Genomic DNA, 11,965 nt, shown 5'->3' with positions numbered 1-11,965 from the left:
GGTCCACTTCCACTTGTGGAGGAGGCACTCCATTGTATGTTTCTTAGCTCGGCAGCAGTTAATATGCGCTTGTACAGCAAAACGTTCTTCACCTCCACGCTGCTGCCTCGGTCACCTTCGTCGCCCCCAAAGTAGAACTCCGAGAGTTGAATAAACCGCGTCTCAAGAGTTGGCATCGTCTCGGAGCTCGCCACCACAACGCCATCCACGTACACGGAGCCTCTGTTGTCCCGCAGCATGATCGCCACCTGGTATTCTCTCCCCGGCTCCCAATTGCTGCTCGATCTCGTTGTATTGCCGTCTAACGACACCTCCCACTTCCCCTCCGCGGTGCAAGACAGCCCAATGAACCCCCTGCGATTAGAATGATCCAATTTCACACCCAGCAGAGGGACGCTGCCCGCGGGCACCCTCTCGATGACCGCCGTCGCCACAAGGGAGAAGTTGTAATCCACAAAGGTGTACTGCCTGTTCAATTCCCCCCTGTTCACGGGCCAGACCGCCTTGGACCCAGGCCCCGTAAACCTAAAGCCATGTGGGGTCATCTCGGCATTTGTCACCGTTGCATTCACGCAGTGGTACATGTCGATCCACGTGTCAGGAGTGGCTAAATCGGACAAAGAAGCAACCAGCCCATCCGTGGGTATAGACAACCCGGAAAAGAAAATGTCCATCAGTGCCCAACTATTCGCGACGGACATAATTGTGTCGAGCTCCTCCTTCAGTGGGGAAAGAAAAATGCCATCGGTACTTTGATCTCTTCTCTCATGCAGAAGGTACAGCATATTATTTGAGTGCAGCAGTCTGTTGGCAACCGTCCTCTCCCTATCATCATCCATAGAAATTGGGCCAACAGGACGCGCGCGGCTATTATCCGTGACCCAAAGGTAGAGCGCATTGGCTTTGCCTTCCCCCTGGGGAAACCCTTTCTGAGTGTACAGCATGAGACTCCTTATGCCAAAGTTCAGAGTGAGGAGATCTCCCAACGCAAAATTTAGCCCCCGAGGGTTTGGCTCGCTGGTCCACAAGCGTGACAGTACCCCGGGAGCCTCCGTCCATGTGTCCCACATGTCACCCGCCTGAAACACTTTGCGGCCACCCGTACAAGAAACAACAATGAGAAGTTTTTCCTCCCATTCGGCAATAAGAGGGTCCATGCAGTACCCAGGAGGCGTGCCTGTGCCGACGTCCCAGCTGCTGCCGCCATTCACTGAATAAATAGTAAAGACGGTTTTTTCTTCGCCTTTTAACGCCGTCAGGGGAAACACAAACCAGCCCCTCTCAAGCACAATGCCTGAGCCACCAGCACCGGAAACGTGGTGCAGGCCAAGTTGTTTGGTACGTTCGGTGATCAGCCCCAACAGCGATTGAGGTCTGCCCCATCGGACCCGTTTACTCGGCTCGTCTTCCGTGGACGGCGTGACCTCACCCTTAACCAAATGGATGTCCCCTCCACCTTCAACCCAATGCTGCGTAGTAGCATCAAAAACAAAGTAAGAGCTTCCCACAAGAAGGAACAGCTCGTTGCCCTTGGAAAGTGACGTGGGTAGAATCGCCATGCCCAACCCATCCTTTGGGGTTTCTCTGTCAAAGACGGTGTGTGCATTCCACTTACTGGAGGTGATATAGGCGACCATGGACGGCCACGGCTCCGTAGCGTTGAGGTACCCCGCAACAATATCAATCGCAAGGGTTTTGGCGGCTGGATGCTGCGGAGCACTATGCCACTTCCGACCCTCAGCAAGAGCAACAATTACTCCTCCAGCACTGACAATAGAGGGTGAGACAAATGCATCCCTTACATCACCCGGACCCGCCCCCTCTTTCGGCAGCACCGACGTCTTCTGCGGCAAAAAGAGACCCACCCGTTGCGGCAGCCGCACATCCCCTGAATTGCTGTCCTCAGCGGCTGCGGGACCACAAGTGTTGCAGCACATCCACATCACAACGAGGAGGAGCGGCACCGCAGAACAGAAGAGATGCCGGGACATGTTGGGCCTCTGCTGCTCACTCTCTCTTCCTTCCCTCCTCCTTCCGCTCGATCCGGTGTTAAGGCAACGGTTGTGTGTGCGGGGTGCCTTCACTGCAGCAACACGTGAGAGCATAGAAATATGTGTGTGTGGGCGGTGTGTGTGCTGTTGTTGGTCCTTTCAGTGCCCTCGAATTTCACAGTGGCGATTAGCGCTTAGTCGTAACTTCCTTCCTAGCGTGTCTGTGCGTGAGGCGGAGAGAGAAGAGAAAACAAGCCAAGCAAAGAGGTGAGACAGCGAGCACCGCCACCCATCCACACTGTGAGTGGCATCACCATCCCCACAGCCATTACTCTCCAGCACCCCTCAACAGCATAAATAAATATAAAGTATTTAAAAAGCGAGCAGCCTTCCAGTTGGGGACCACAGGCCACGGTCCTGCAAAAAAGAAAAATGAGAGGGGGCCACATGTGCAGTGAGGGGCACAAGCGTTGCACTGCACACAAAGCCAATTAGTGAAAATAAAGCCGCAATGCGAGTGGCACTGCAACGACACGGCGGCGTGACACCCCGTGGGGAGCATCGATGCAGAACAGCACAGCGCCTGCAGGAAGAGTTGCTTCTCCCGCTGAGCAGAGAGGAAAAACGGCCTCAGCAGCCCAATGATGAGAGGTCAGCTGCACCTCCTCGCGGTACCTGCAAGCTCGGCAGAAACAAAGATGCAGGTGACGCTCTGCTGCACGCATGACGGCCGTCACATCCTTCACAATGGCAACCGCATCCTGTGGCACCACACGCCGCAGTGGACGCGTACAGTCTCCGTCTCCCTCCCTCCTGCCCCTCTCCCTGAGAACTCATCGGTGGCCGTGGCACACTCACCGTCACCGACGTGTCAGCAAGCATCCAGCTGTTTTTACTCCCTTTCATTTCGTGCGGCGACACCAACCTCATACGCCAAATTCTTTCCCAGAAGATCCGCAAAAAACGGCCTTTTCTTTACTACCATCTGCGCACCTCTACTTATTTCCAAAAAAAAAAGTGTCAGAAAAGGGAATAAAAAAAGAGGAAAAAAAAATAAGGCCTTTTCTCCCTCTCTCTCTTCCCTGCTCCCCACCGTCGATATAAAATAAAGCAGCATCAGGCTTAACTGGGAAACCACGGATGTAAAAGGAGAAAACATTGTCCATGCATTCACTGAGCCCGACACCAAAGACGACGATAGCCCCTCCCTCCTCCCCTCTCCATTCCTTCGCCACCGTGTGTTATGAATGTTCTTTTGTTACGAATGCCTCCGTCATGCCCCTCCTTTTATACTTTCCCGCCAGTCAGTTGGGTGTCGGATCAAACGTATCCTTTTTTTTTTTTTTTGTGTGTGTGTGTTCCTCACCGATTGCGCAACAAAAAATCCAAAAAAAAAAAAAAAAAAAAGGTAAACATCCAACTAAGATGCCTCCTTTAGAACACCACAATCAGAAACCAAAACCGTCTTGCTTGGCTTGCCGTGTGGTGTCCCAACCTCTTCAATAGCCTTGACGTGGTCAAACCCTCGTAGCACCTGTCCAAAGACAACGTGTTTGCCGTCCAACCACGGACAGGATACGGTGCAGATAAAAAACTGTGACCCGTTCGTGTTACGCCCGGCATTTGCCATGGAGAGTATCCCTGGCCCTTTATGTGCACCGGCCTTTGAGTCAAAGGACTCGTCCTTGAAGCGGACGCCGTAGATGGAGCAGCCGCCCGTCCCGTTGCCTTTTGTGATATCCCCACCTTGAATCATAAAGCCGGGAATAATGCGGTGGAAAACAGAGTCCTTGTAGTGCAAAGGTTTTCCCTCAGGCGTTTTGTTTGGGTACCCACGACAAAGCTCACGAAAGTTACGTGCTGTAATGGGAACTGTATCGTCAAATAGCTCCACTTCCACTCGTCCTATCGGTTTCATAGACGCCGATCCAAACCATGTGTAGCCCTCTTGAACAGCTGTGTCAAGATAGACAACAGAGTTACGAGCATTCTGCGGATACGGGCTCGTGTACGCCCCTGCAGCATGCACAGAGCCACCTATAAACAAATTCATCGCGCCGCCAAAAAGAAAAGCAGAGAAAAAACGAGGTGGCATTGAAACGTCAATGCTTCTAAAATAAATAAATATTCTTTATATATATATATATATATGTATCTGTGTTTCGTTGAATTTGTGAATTCACTCCCTGCGTTATGTTACTGCGGCTATGCTTGTTTGTTTTTGTTTTTGTTTTTTTGTTTTTTCACCTTTCTTCCAGTGAGAAGAGATGAAGATGTCATTAGGCGCAGTCCCAAAGTAAAAGGTACACAAACAAACAAATGCCTCTCCCGCTCCTCCCGCCTCAAAAGAACAACATCGACGCATGAAATGCGTACACATAAGTGTGTACTTGAGCAGTGTAACCAAAAGAAAAAAGAGAGAGAGAGAGATAAAAAAAGAAAGGGGCTACAAAAAAATGTAAACACAAATTCGCCTGTCAAACAGCCACCCTTGTGTTTACATCTCAGTCTCTCTTTCTCTCTCTTTTTGCTTCCAATTGCACACCAAAGGAAAGAGTTTCCCGGACGATAAAAACGACATCCTCCCACAATTCAAACTCACTTCTTGTCCCTCCCTATTCTCTCACGGCGGCGGCGGCGGCTGTCCGTTGGTTTTCTTCCATTCTTCTTTTTCTTTTTCTCTCATTTTCCCCATTACATTCTTTTCCTCGCCAAACTCCTCTTCACTATTCCTTCATTATTGTTATTGCTCTTCCCTCTTTTTTTTTTCTTTTTTTTTCTTCTTCGTTTAATCGAAATTTATATATCCGTCTCCGGTCGTGCGTCGTCATCGGCGTCACCTCCTCCTCCGTGACGACGGCGACGGCGTTTTTGTGGCGCCTCTTCGTCCTTTTCGCCGCCATCGCCATCCTCTCCGCGCCCATGGCGTCCTCTCTTTCGGTGTGCCTTGAAGCGGCGGAGGTCCAGCTGATCCACGTCCTGCTTACCAACGTGCAGCTGGCCGCGGAGGTTCCCCATGGCGTCGCTGCTGACATTCTCCGCGGTGGAACGCAATGTCGCCAATACTTCCTTCGGTACTCGTGTTGCCACCTTAAATTCGGCCGGCGTCGCAAAGGCTGCGCGGCGAATGGAAAAGTCAAAGTTAGGGCCAATGTCTACAAGCTGGATGTTGCTGCTCAAAGTTTTAGGCATGCCGGCAGCAGTGCTGGGTTTCTGCAGGGCGTAGTGCCGCATGCAAAGAACCGTGTTTCCTCGTTCCCGCTGCGGCCCGCTGCCGTAACACTCCGTTGACGGCGCCACACACGCATCCCGGCCATTTTCTGACCTGAGCGAGAAGGCCAAGACGCGATCACATCCGTCAAGGTTGACCTCCGTCTCGGTTCCCCCGCGGAAGAAGTCAATTAGTAGGCTCTTGAGGCGAATGAACGCCGGGTCCGCAGCAAACTCGCTTCCCTCAAAGAAAAAAAAAGGTTTCCCGCCAAGCGACGCCACATCCATGCCCTTTACCCGCTCCAAGTCCAGACGATCAGCCGCCACGATGCCGAGTTCCACCATGTCTAGAATGTGAAAGTCGAACTGTCTGCCCAGTACAATGTTGTGCGGCCGCTTCTTGTTGTCGCTTGTGAAGCAGAAGAGAGAGCAGTCGTTCTTAAAGCCAAGAAACTCAAGATGCTCACGACCTTCAAAGGGATGAAAACCGTTCCGCTTTTTCAGTTTCTTATTGTACGGCTTCGTGATGGCGGCAAGGTCCGTCATGGCATCATTCACCACACTACTCGTCCGTGAGCCGCGGAGAAACAGTATTTTTTTTGGGTTCTCAACAACTTTGGGTTCATACTTTTTTAGCGCGTGGCGTGTCTTGAGTGTCTTGGGGGCACGGCGCCGGAAGCCGCCTATAGACGACATCAACCGTTCAGAGATCTCCTGAAATGGAAAAAAAAAGACACACAAAAAAGAAAAAAAAAAGAAGGAGGAGGAGGAGGAGGATGAACCCCCAACAAATGGACTCGGCTCGGGGATCATGGCACCCTCGTCCTTTCGTAACAGCGCAGATATATGTAAATATTATCCATTTCTATGTATACATATATATATGTGTAGGTAGATAGATAGATATGGAGAGAGAGATGTACTTCTCGACGCATGCGTGCGACTCAATGAATAACCGCCTCGATGACGCACCCAATTGTTGGCCGTTGCAGCGACATGACGCCCTCCGGCGATCGTGAGCGCTTCTGCCGGCCTCGTGTTCTTGTGACAAGAAAATTCACGCCTTCCCTCTTCTTATCTTTCTTCTTTTTGTTTTTGTTGTTGCTGCTGCTGCCGCCTTCTTCGGCAAGAGCCAAGCCCGAGAACACGTCCTGCTCACGCAAAGAGAGAGCCCCGAGAAGACATCCAATCCGTGACGATATCGCCAGTGACAGCGCCGCAAGGGAAAGGGTGTCAATGCGAGACACACTCAACTCCACTGCCGCCGCCTCCCCGCATCGAACCGCAAGCGCAAGAAGTCTTGTGATCGCCCATTGTGGTGGTGTGGCACTGCGTTGGGCGAAGTGCGGCAGCATTTTTTCAAGCGCCATGCGCAGTGCGAGGAGGGCGCGGAAAAACAAGTGGTGCCGGTACACGCGGCGACGCCCACCGCCGCTGATGACTTCATCCATAAGTCTCAACTCCTCCCGCAGCAACAACACGACCGGCACACGCTGCACACCACTCGTTTCCATGACTTTTTCTCGCCACTTTGCCCACGCACTTCAGCGCAACTAAATAAATCGGGAGAAATTTAAAAAGAAAAAAAAAATTCATTCGTGCGTATCACCAGCAAACAAAAGGACCCGTCAAAAACAAGAAAACGGAGACAGCAACGATGAAAAGGAATAAACTTGTGGAAAGCCGCCAAGTAAAAAGAAAAGAAAAAAGAGTCTCACTTCGTCCCCATGACGACCCGAACAGCCCGCTGACCCTCAAGCCACATCTCCAGCTCCCCACTGCAAAAAGCATCCGCATCGGCTGCACGCATCGCCCACAAATCAAGCTGCTCGAACCCAAGACCCCCTTTTTGACGCTGAATAATTCCCTTAACAAGACTCATCACCTCACCGTATTCGTTTGCGATGGCAGAGTAAGAGATGTGAAGCTCCCTCAAAGTGGAGGATACCTGCTCCACCAGTGTCAAGAGAGGCCGCAGCAACAGCCTATTGTGTGCAAGGGAAAGCACCTCAAGGCGTGGAGCATAACTCGCCCGCAGAGCCCTTCCAAGAAACTGCAACCCGCTACACCCCTTCTTTCCCTCCACGCCAATGTCGTTCCCGTCTAACCGCAACACACGCAAAGAAAAGGGCCCCACTTTTTCAAGGGCGTTCGCCAGTTGCAGCAAACCCTCATCCCGGATGTCACATATAGAGAGGTCCAGTTCACATAAAAAAGGCAGTACTAACGTCAAGTTTAGTTTCTGGACGCCCGTACCAATACTGTTTCCCGCCACACAAAGCGAAGACCCGGCAGCAAGTGAAACAAGCGCCAGACGCTTGATGTCGTGAGCGGTCAAAGCATTGCCCCGAAAAGACAAAAGGTTCCAGCGTCGTTCCTTTTGACTGAGTACTCTGCACAGCCGCTGCAAATCACGCGACCCAAGCTCACACTGATCCAGCAAAATACCACGCAGGGCGGTAAGCTTCAAAAGCATAGCAGATGCGACAACCCCACAGTTCTCCAAATTGTGACCGCTGAGATCCAACTCGCTTACGGTTGCCCGAAACGCCGCGGGGGCGTCTCGAAGGTGATCAAATGAAAGGTTGCTCAAGAAATTGTTGGATACATCAAAAGTAAAGGATGCACGCCCCAAAAAGCTATGAAGGTTATTGAGAAAGTGATAAAGATGGTCATCTCGCAAGCGACAGAGTCCCATATCAACAGACAGCAACGAACGGCATGTTGCCACTGCGCCACCCAGTTTTGCCATTCCCTCACTTATCCCGCTGTTGCCACGCAAGGAAATTCGGCGTAAATGCCTTGCCATATTTAAGTAGGAGACAATATCATCAACATCTTGTATTCCACAATCCTCAAGTCGTAATTCCGTCAAGCTATCCACCATCGTCATGGCGCGCAACAGTGGGGAGATCACGACGTGTGCCGGAATACCTCCCAAACTGAGACGCTCCAACGTCCCTGTGTGAGACATCAGCGTTTGACTGAGCTCCTCTACCACACGCTGTGCGTCGTGTGGGTCCGATGTACCAGAAAACGTTACACTCTGAAGCGTCATGTGACGCAGCATGCAGCGTAGCCCGCCATAACGATCCCCTGTGAGCGAGGCCGAGGAACTGTAGTCCCTCACCATAAGGCGAACCGGGCACCCGACACACGCCGTTGCATGGGCAAGGCACTGGCACACATCATCACGCCCACCAGGCGCGGGACAAATTTCGGGTCTTCCAAAATGTACCCTTTTGTGCGTTAAAGAGTCCCTGCCACATGCACCGGACAAACAACAGCTCTTCAGCGACTTGCGTGGAAGAGACGCCTTGAGGAGCGAAAAAGCGATGTGTCTTACACGTGTATCATGACTGCGGCACTCTGTTGTTCTCTCTTTTCTGCTTTGAGCCTCACAAAATAGCGAGTACCAGAGTGTAAACTTGTATGCGGCATCCAAAGTAAGCTGCTGCTTTTGCATCTTAATTTAAAAATAAAAATTTAAAAAATTAAAAAAAAAAAAAGGAGGAAGTAGGAAGTAGGGGGTAGGGTACAATGGAGATGGGAAACACAGCCGGTTAAAGGGAAGAAAAGTTATCCATTCCCCCCACATCCCACCCCATATGCAAACGCACACACACAAAAAAAAAAAAAAAAAAAGTAAAGAAACAAGCCATTCTTATGAACAGTACGAGCAATAAAGATTTTATTCACATGGCATTCACCCGGATTCGTGACGGATAATCGAGCACAGAGACAGCTAAAGAAGACTGAAAAAAAAAAAAGAAGAAGCTTTTCTTTCTTTCCTCTCTCTCTCTCCCTCTCTCTCTCTCTCTCTGTGTGTGTGTGGATTTTTAACTGAACGTGCCGCCCTCCAACTTGACATCTACTGGAAGAAGACGAGTAGTGCTTTTACGGCACTTCTCTTGGTACCGCTCTATCAGAATCGCCATATCGCGCAGCAAAAAACTACAGGGACCACTGTACAGAAGCCCCACCGCACGGTGTAAGAAACCCATAATTTCTGTCACGGCCGATGACATATGCACTTGAGAGTAGTATATAATCCATCTTTCGAACAGCTGTGCCTGCCCGAGTGTGTTGACGGCCCAAATGAGACACAACTCCATGTTTGGTTCGTGATTCATCCATGTTCGAAGCACTTGCTGTCCCTTGTGGAATAAACCTCGCATACCCCGTTCAATCCTTGAACGTGGCGACGCCCCTCCGTCTGTGCGAATTCCAATCTCCATCTCTAACGCCGTTGTAAGCTCTTCCGATGTCTTTAAATATTTTCGAAGGCTTTTTGTGACGGTTTCGGTATTGTTCAGGTTCGCCACCGCCCGCAACTGCTCCATCGCCCCGCAGAGGGCAGTCAGATAACGTATCTTCGGGCCCGTGTGTGTGAGGGCGGCGCCTCCCCCGTTCTGGTACCACACCTCCTTCCCTACATACAGATCAGGTGCCACGAAGGCACCTTGCCTTATTGAGCGTTCCAAAAGACGCATCAGCCACAATACCCGAAAGGTGGGATTGAGAGGCACCCTAAACTCCTCGACAGGTACAGGCTTTGGCACATACTCCAGAGGGAATGTGGGGAACTCACTTTTGCCCTCTTTCGCCCATCGATTGCAGTTGATCACGTCTATTCTGCGCTTAACCTCCTCCGCATGGCCTCGAACCACATCGGCGTGTCCGCGGGGGAGGTACGGAGCCACAGCGTCCAATTCGTTCTTTGCTGCGACGTACATCTCAACAGCTGTCTCAGTCTCCCCTGACAAGTCCGCTGCAGTCGCCTGTTGCAGGACAGTGAGGGCCTGGGCAAGGGTCTCCAGTGTTACATTCATTCACCCTAAAAATTAGGAAAGAGCAAAGCGCAAAAAAAAAAAAAAAAGGAAAATGACATGCACACACCACAAGGCGTAGGAACACACGCAAAAAAAAAAAAAAAAAGAAATTCGGAACACTTTTTTTTAAAAAGTAAAAAAGAAAACATAACAATTAGTTACAAAAAAAAAAAAAATTTAATTTCAAAAAAACGCAAATAATTGCTCTTATGTTTTTGCTTAACGCAGACGACGGGCCTCGCGCTCTGTCTCCATGAGCGAAAGCATGTCACCCTCCTTGCACGGTCCCTTCACGTTACGCACAATGGTGCGGTTTGCATCCGGTGAGCCCTCCTCTGCCATGAGACGGACACGAACCTGCGTCACATTGCCACGCGAGCCGGTGCGTCCGAGCACCTTGATGATGAGACCAACCTGTGCCTGGTCCGTCTGCTGCACAACAACCTCCTCCTGTGGGGCCTTCTTTTCCTTCTTGGGTGCTGCAACCTCCGTCATGACTAAAGAGCTAATGACACAGCAGTAACAAAGAAATAAAAGGAGAGGAAAAGAAGCAAACATCAAAAAGAGGCCAATATATCAGCCATCCAGAAAAAAAAAAAAAAAAAAACGAACAACAAAACAAAACGTCAACAAAATCAGCATCAGGAAACCACAAAAGAAGAAACAAAAATAAAATGAAAGACCGGCGTCCAAAAAAAAAAATCTTAACGCAGACGACGGGCCTCGCGCTCTGTCTCCATGAGCGAAAGCATGTCACCCTCCTTGCACGGTCCCTTCACGTTACGCACAATGGTGCGGTTTGCATCCGGTGAGCCCTCCTCTGCCATGAGACGGACACGAACCTGCGTCACATTGCCACGCGAGCCGGTGCGTCCGAGCACCTTGATGATGAGACCAACCTGTGCCTGGTCCGTCTGCTGCACAACAACCTCCTCCTGTGGGGCCTTCTTTTCCTTCTTGGCTGCTGCAACCTCCGTCATGACTACTAGACGACCTTTCAAACAAAGCAATAAATAAATAAGGACAACAGCAAACAAACGGAAACATATATAAATATTACACATTGACTTTATATAAAAAAAATAATAATGGTGGAAATAAGAGTTTCATCCTGTAAATCTCACCATAAACAACAAAACACCCACCAACCTCAATATTATATATATATATATGCCCCTTTAAAGTAAACAGAAGCAAATACAGAATAATCCTTTGATGATTGGAATAATATCTTCCTCAATAGCCTTAGAAGCCCTTTGATAGAGATTCATTCAGCAGTTGCATAAGCCTAATTTTCCCTTCATCACTCAATCGCAAGGCGCAACTGCTCAAATCATGCAAAGAAGGACACTTTGCGTCGGAATACACATAACTCATTAAATAAACGTAGGTGAAAACCCCCATCATCCCCTGGCAGTCCATGCGATCTGTAATGCCACCATGACCGGGGATGAGGTCACCGAAATCCTTCAGTTTGAACGCCCGCTTTAAACCACTGGCGAAAAACCCGCCAAATGGGGCCAACAAGGACGCGAACGCCGCAAGCACAAGGGCATGTTGCTGAGCCTTGGAGCATTGAATAGTCGTTAAATAGTTTCCCGTTAGTTTTTGAATAAAGGACGGCAACACAAGTGCCCTCTGGACAAACAACGGATCCTTTTCGCAATGCATTGGCGAATGAAAATCTACCTTTGGACAATAGAGCTCCGGAAAATAACCAAGAAACCCGGCAAACCAAAACGACCATGCCATTGTAAAGAGAAAGGCGCCCAAAAACCCTTCCAATGTCTTTTTGGGTGACAAAGCCAAAAGCCTCGTTCTCCCAAACATTTTACCGAATGCGTAGGCCCAAATGTCATTGTTCACGACGCAGCTTACAGGAAGCAAAAACCAAATCATACCTCGCATCATGTTTTTAATTTGAATCCCACC

General features: G+C 50.0%; 9 protein-coding genes across 9 annotated transcripts, besides 12 other annotated features; all 9 read right to left on the bottom strand.

The window, feature by feature from the left end:
• Positions 1-2,105, bottom strand: Tc00.1047053506413.89 (trans-sialidase, putative; the record flags this gene model as incomplete). The annotated part of the gene is made up of 1 exon (XM_801868.1): positions 1-2,105. A coding segment is annotated over one exon (2,105 nt), but the record flags the coding sequence as incomplete, so codon positions are not given.
• Positions 1-11,965: a sequence feature (heterozygous, Esmeraldo-like haplotype).
• Positions 3,379-3,398: a microsatellite.
• Positions 3,412-4,086, bottom strand: Tc00.1047053506413.80 (cyclophilin, putative; the record flags this gene model as incomplete). The annotated part of the gene is made up of 1 exon (XM_801867.1): positions 3,412-4,086. One exon carries the CDS (start codon positions 4,084-4,086, stop codon positions 3,412-3,414), a length of 675 nt encoding a protein of 224 aa, XP_806960.1.
• Positions 4,124-4,146: a microsatellite.
• Positions 4,206-4,226: a microsatellite.
• Positions 4,644-4,781: a sequence feature (A-rich).
• Positions 4,791-6,014, bottom strand: Tc00.1047053506413.70 (hypothetical protein, conserved; the record flags this gene model as incomplete). Its single annotated transcript, XM_801866.1, has 1 exon — positions 4,791-6,014. One exon carries the CDS (start codon positions 6,012-6,014, stop codon positions 4,791-4,793), a length of 1,224 nt encoding a protein of 407 aa, XP_806959.1.
• Positions 5,925-5,960: a sequence feature (T-rich).
• Positions 6,044-6,108: a microsatellite.
• On the bottom strand, positions 6,146-6,715 carry Tc00.1047053506413.60 (hypothetical protein, conserved; the record flags this gene model as incomplete). The annotated part of the gene is made up of 1 exon (XM_801865.1): positions 6,146-6,715. The coding sequence occupies one exon, from the start codon at positions 6,713-6,715 to the stop codon at positions 6,146-6,148; it is 570 nt and encodes a 189-aa protein (XP_806958.1).
• Tc00.1047053506413.50 (hypothetical protein, conserved) lies at positions 6,916-8,667 on the bottom strand (the record flags this gene model as incomplete). The annotated part of the gene is made up of 1 exon (XM_801864.1): positions 6,916-8,667. One exon carries the CDS (start codon positions 8,665-8,667, stop codon positions 6,916-6,918), a length of 1,752 nt encoding a protein of 583 aa, XP_806957.1.
• Positions 8,669-8,710: a sequence feature (AT_rich).
• Positions 8,983-9,024: a microsatellite.
• Tc00.1047053506413.40 (hypothetical protein, conserved) lies at positions 9,041-10,033 on the bottom strand (the record flags this gene model as incomplete). The annotated part of the gene is made up of 1 exon (XM_801863.1): positions 9,041-10,033. The coding sequence occupies one exon, from the start codon at positions 10,031-10,033 to the stop codon at positions 9,041-9,043; it is 993 nt and encodes a 330-aa protein (XP_806956.1).
• Positions 10,196-10,225: a sequence feature (AT_rich).
• Positions 10,253-10,591, bottom strand: Tc00.1047053506413.30 (40S ribosomal protein S33, putative; the record flags this gene model as incomplete). Its single annotated transcript, XM_801862.1, has 1 exon — positions 10,253-10,591. The coding sequence occupies one exon, from the start codon at positions 10,589-10,591 to the stop codon at positions 10,253-10,255; it is 339 nt and encodes a 112-aa protein (XP_806955.1).
• Positions 10,624-10,716: a sequence feature (T-rich).
• On the bottom strand, positions 10,738-11,097 carry Tc00.1047053506413.20 (40S ribosomal protein S33, putative; the record flags this gene model as incomplete). Its single annotated transcript, XM_801861.1, has 1 exon — positions 10,738-11,097. The coding sequence occupies one exon, from the start codon at positions 11,095-11,097 to the stop codon at positions 10,738-10,740; it is 360 nt and encodes a 119-aa protein (XP_806954.1).
• Positions 11,102-11,123: a sequence feature (AT_rich).
• Positions 11,279-11,965, bottom strand: Tc00.1047053506413.10 (CDP-diacylglycerol synthetase, putative; the record flags this gene model as incomplete). Its single annotated transcript, XM_801860.1, has 1 exon — positions 11,279-11,965. A coding segment is annotated over one exon (687 nt), but the record flags the coding sequence as incomplete, so codon positions are not given.

This window comes from Trypanosoma cruzi, genomic scaffold, assembly GCF_000209065.1.
Source record: "Trypanosoma cruzi strain CL Brener 1047053516515 genomic scaffold, whole genome shotgun sequence".
NCBI classification, from domain to species: domain Eukaryota; phylum Euglenozoa; class Kinetoplastea; order Trypanosomatida; family Trypanosomatidae; genus Trypanosoma; species Trypanosoma cruzi.
Note: the sequence above shows the minus strand (reverse complement) of the source record. Positions and strands in the feature narration are given on the sequence as shown.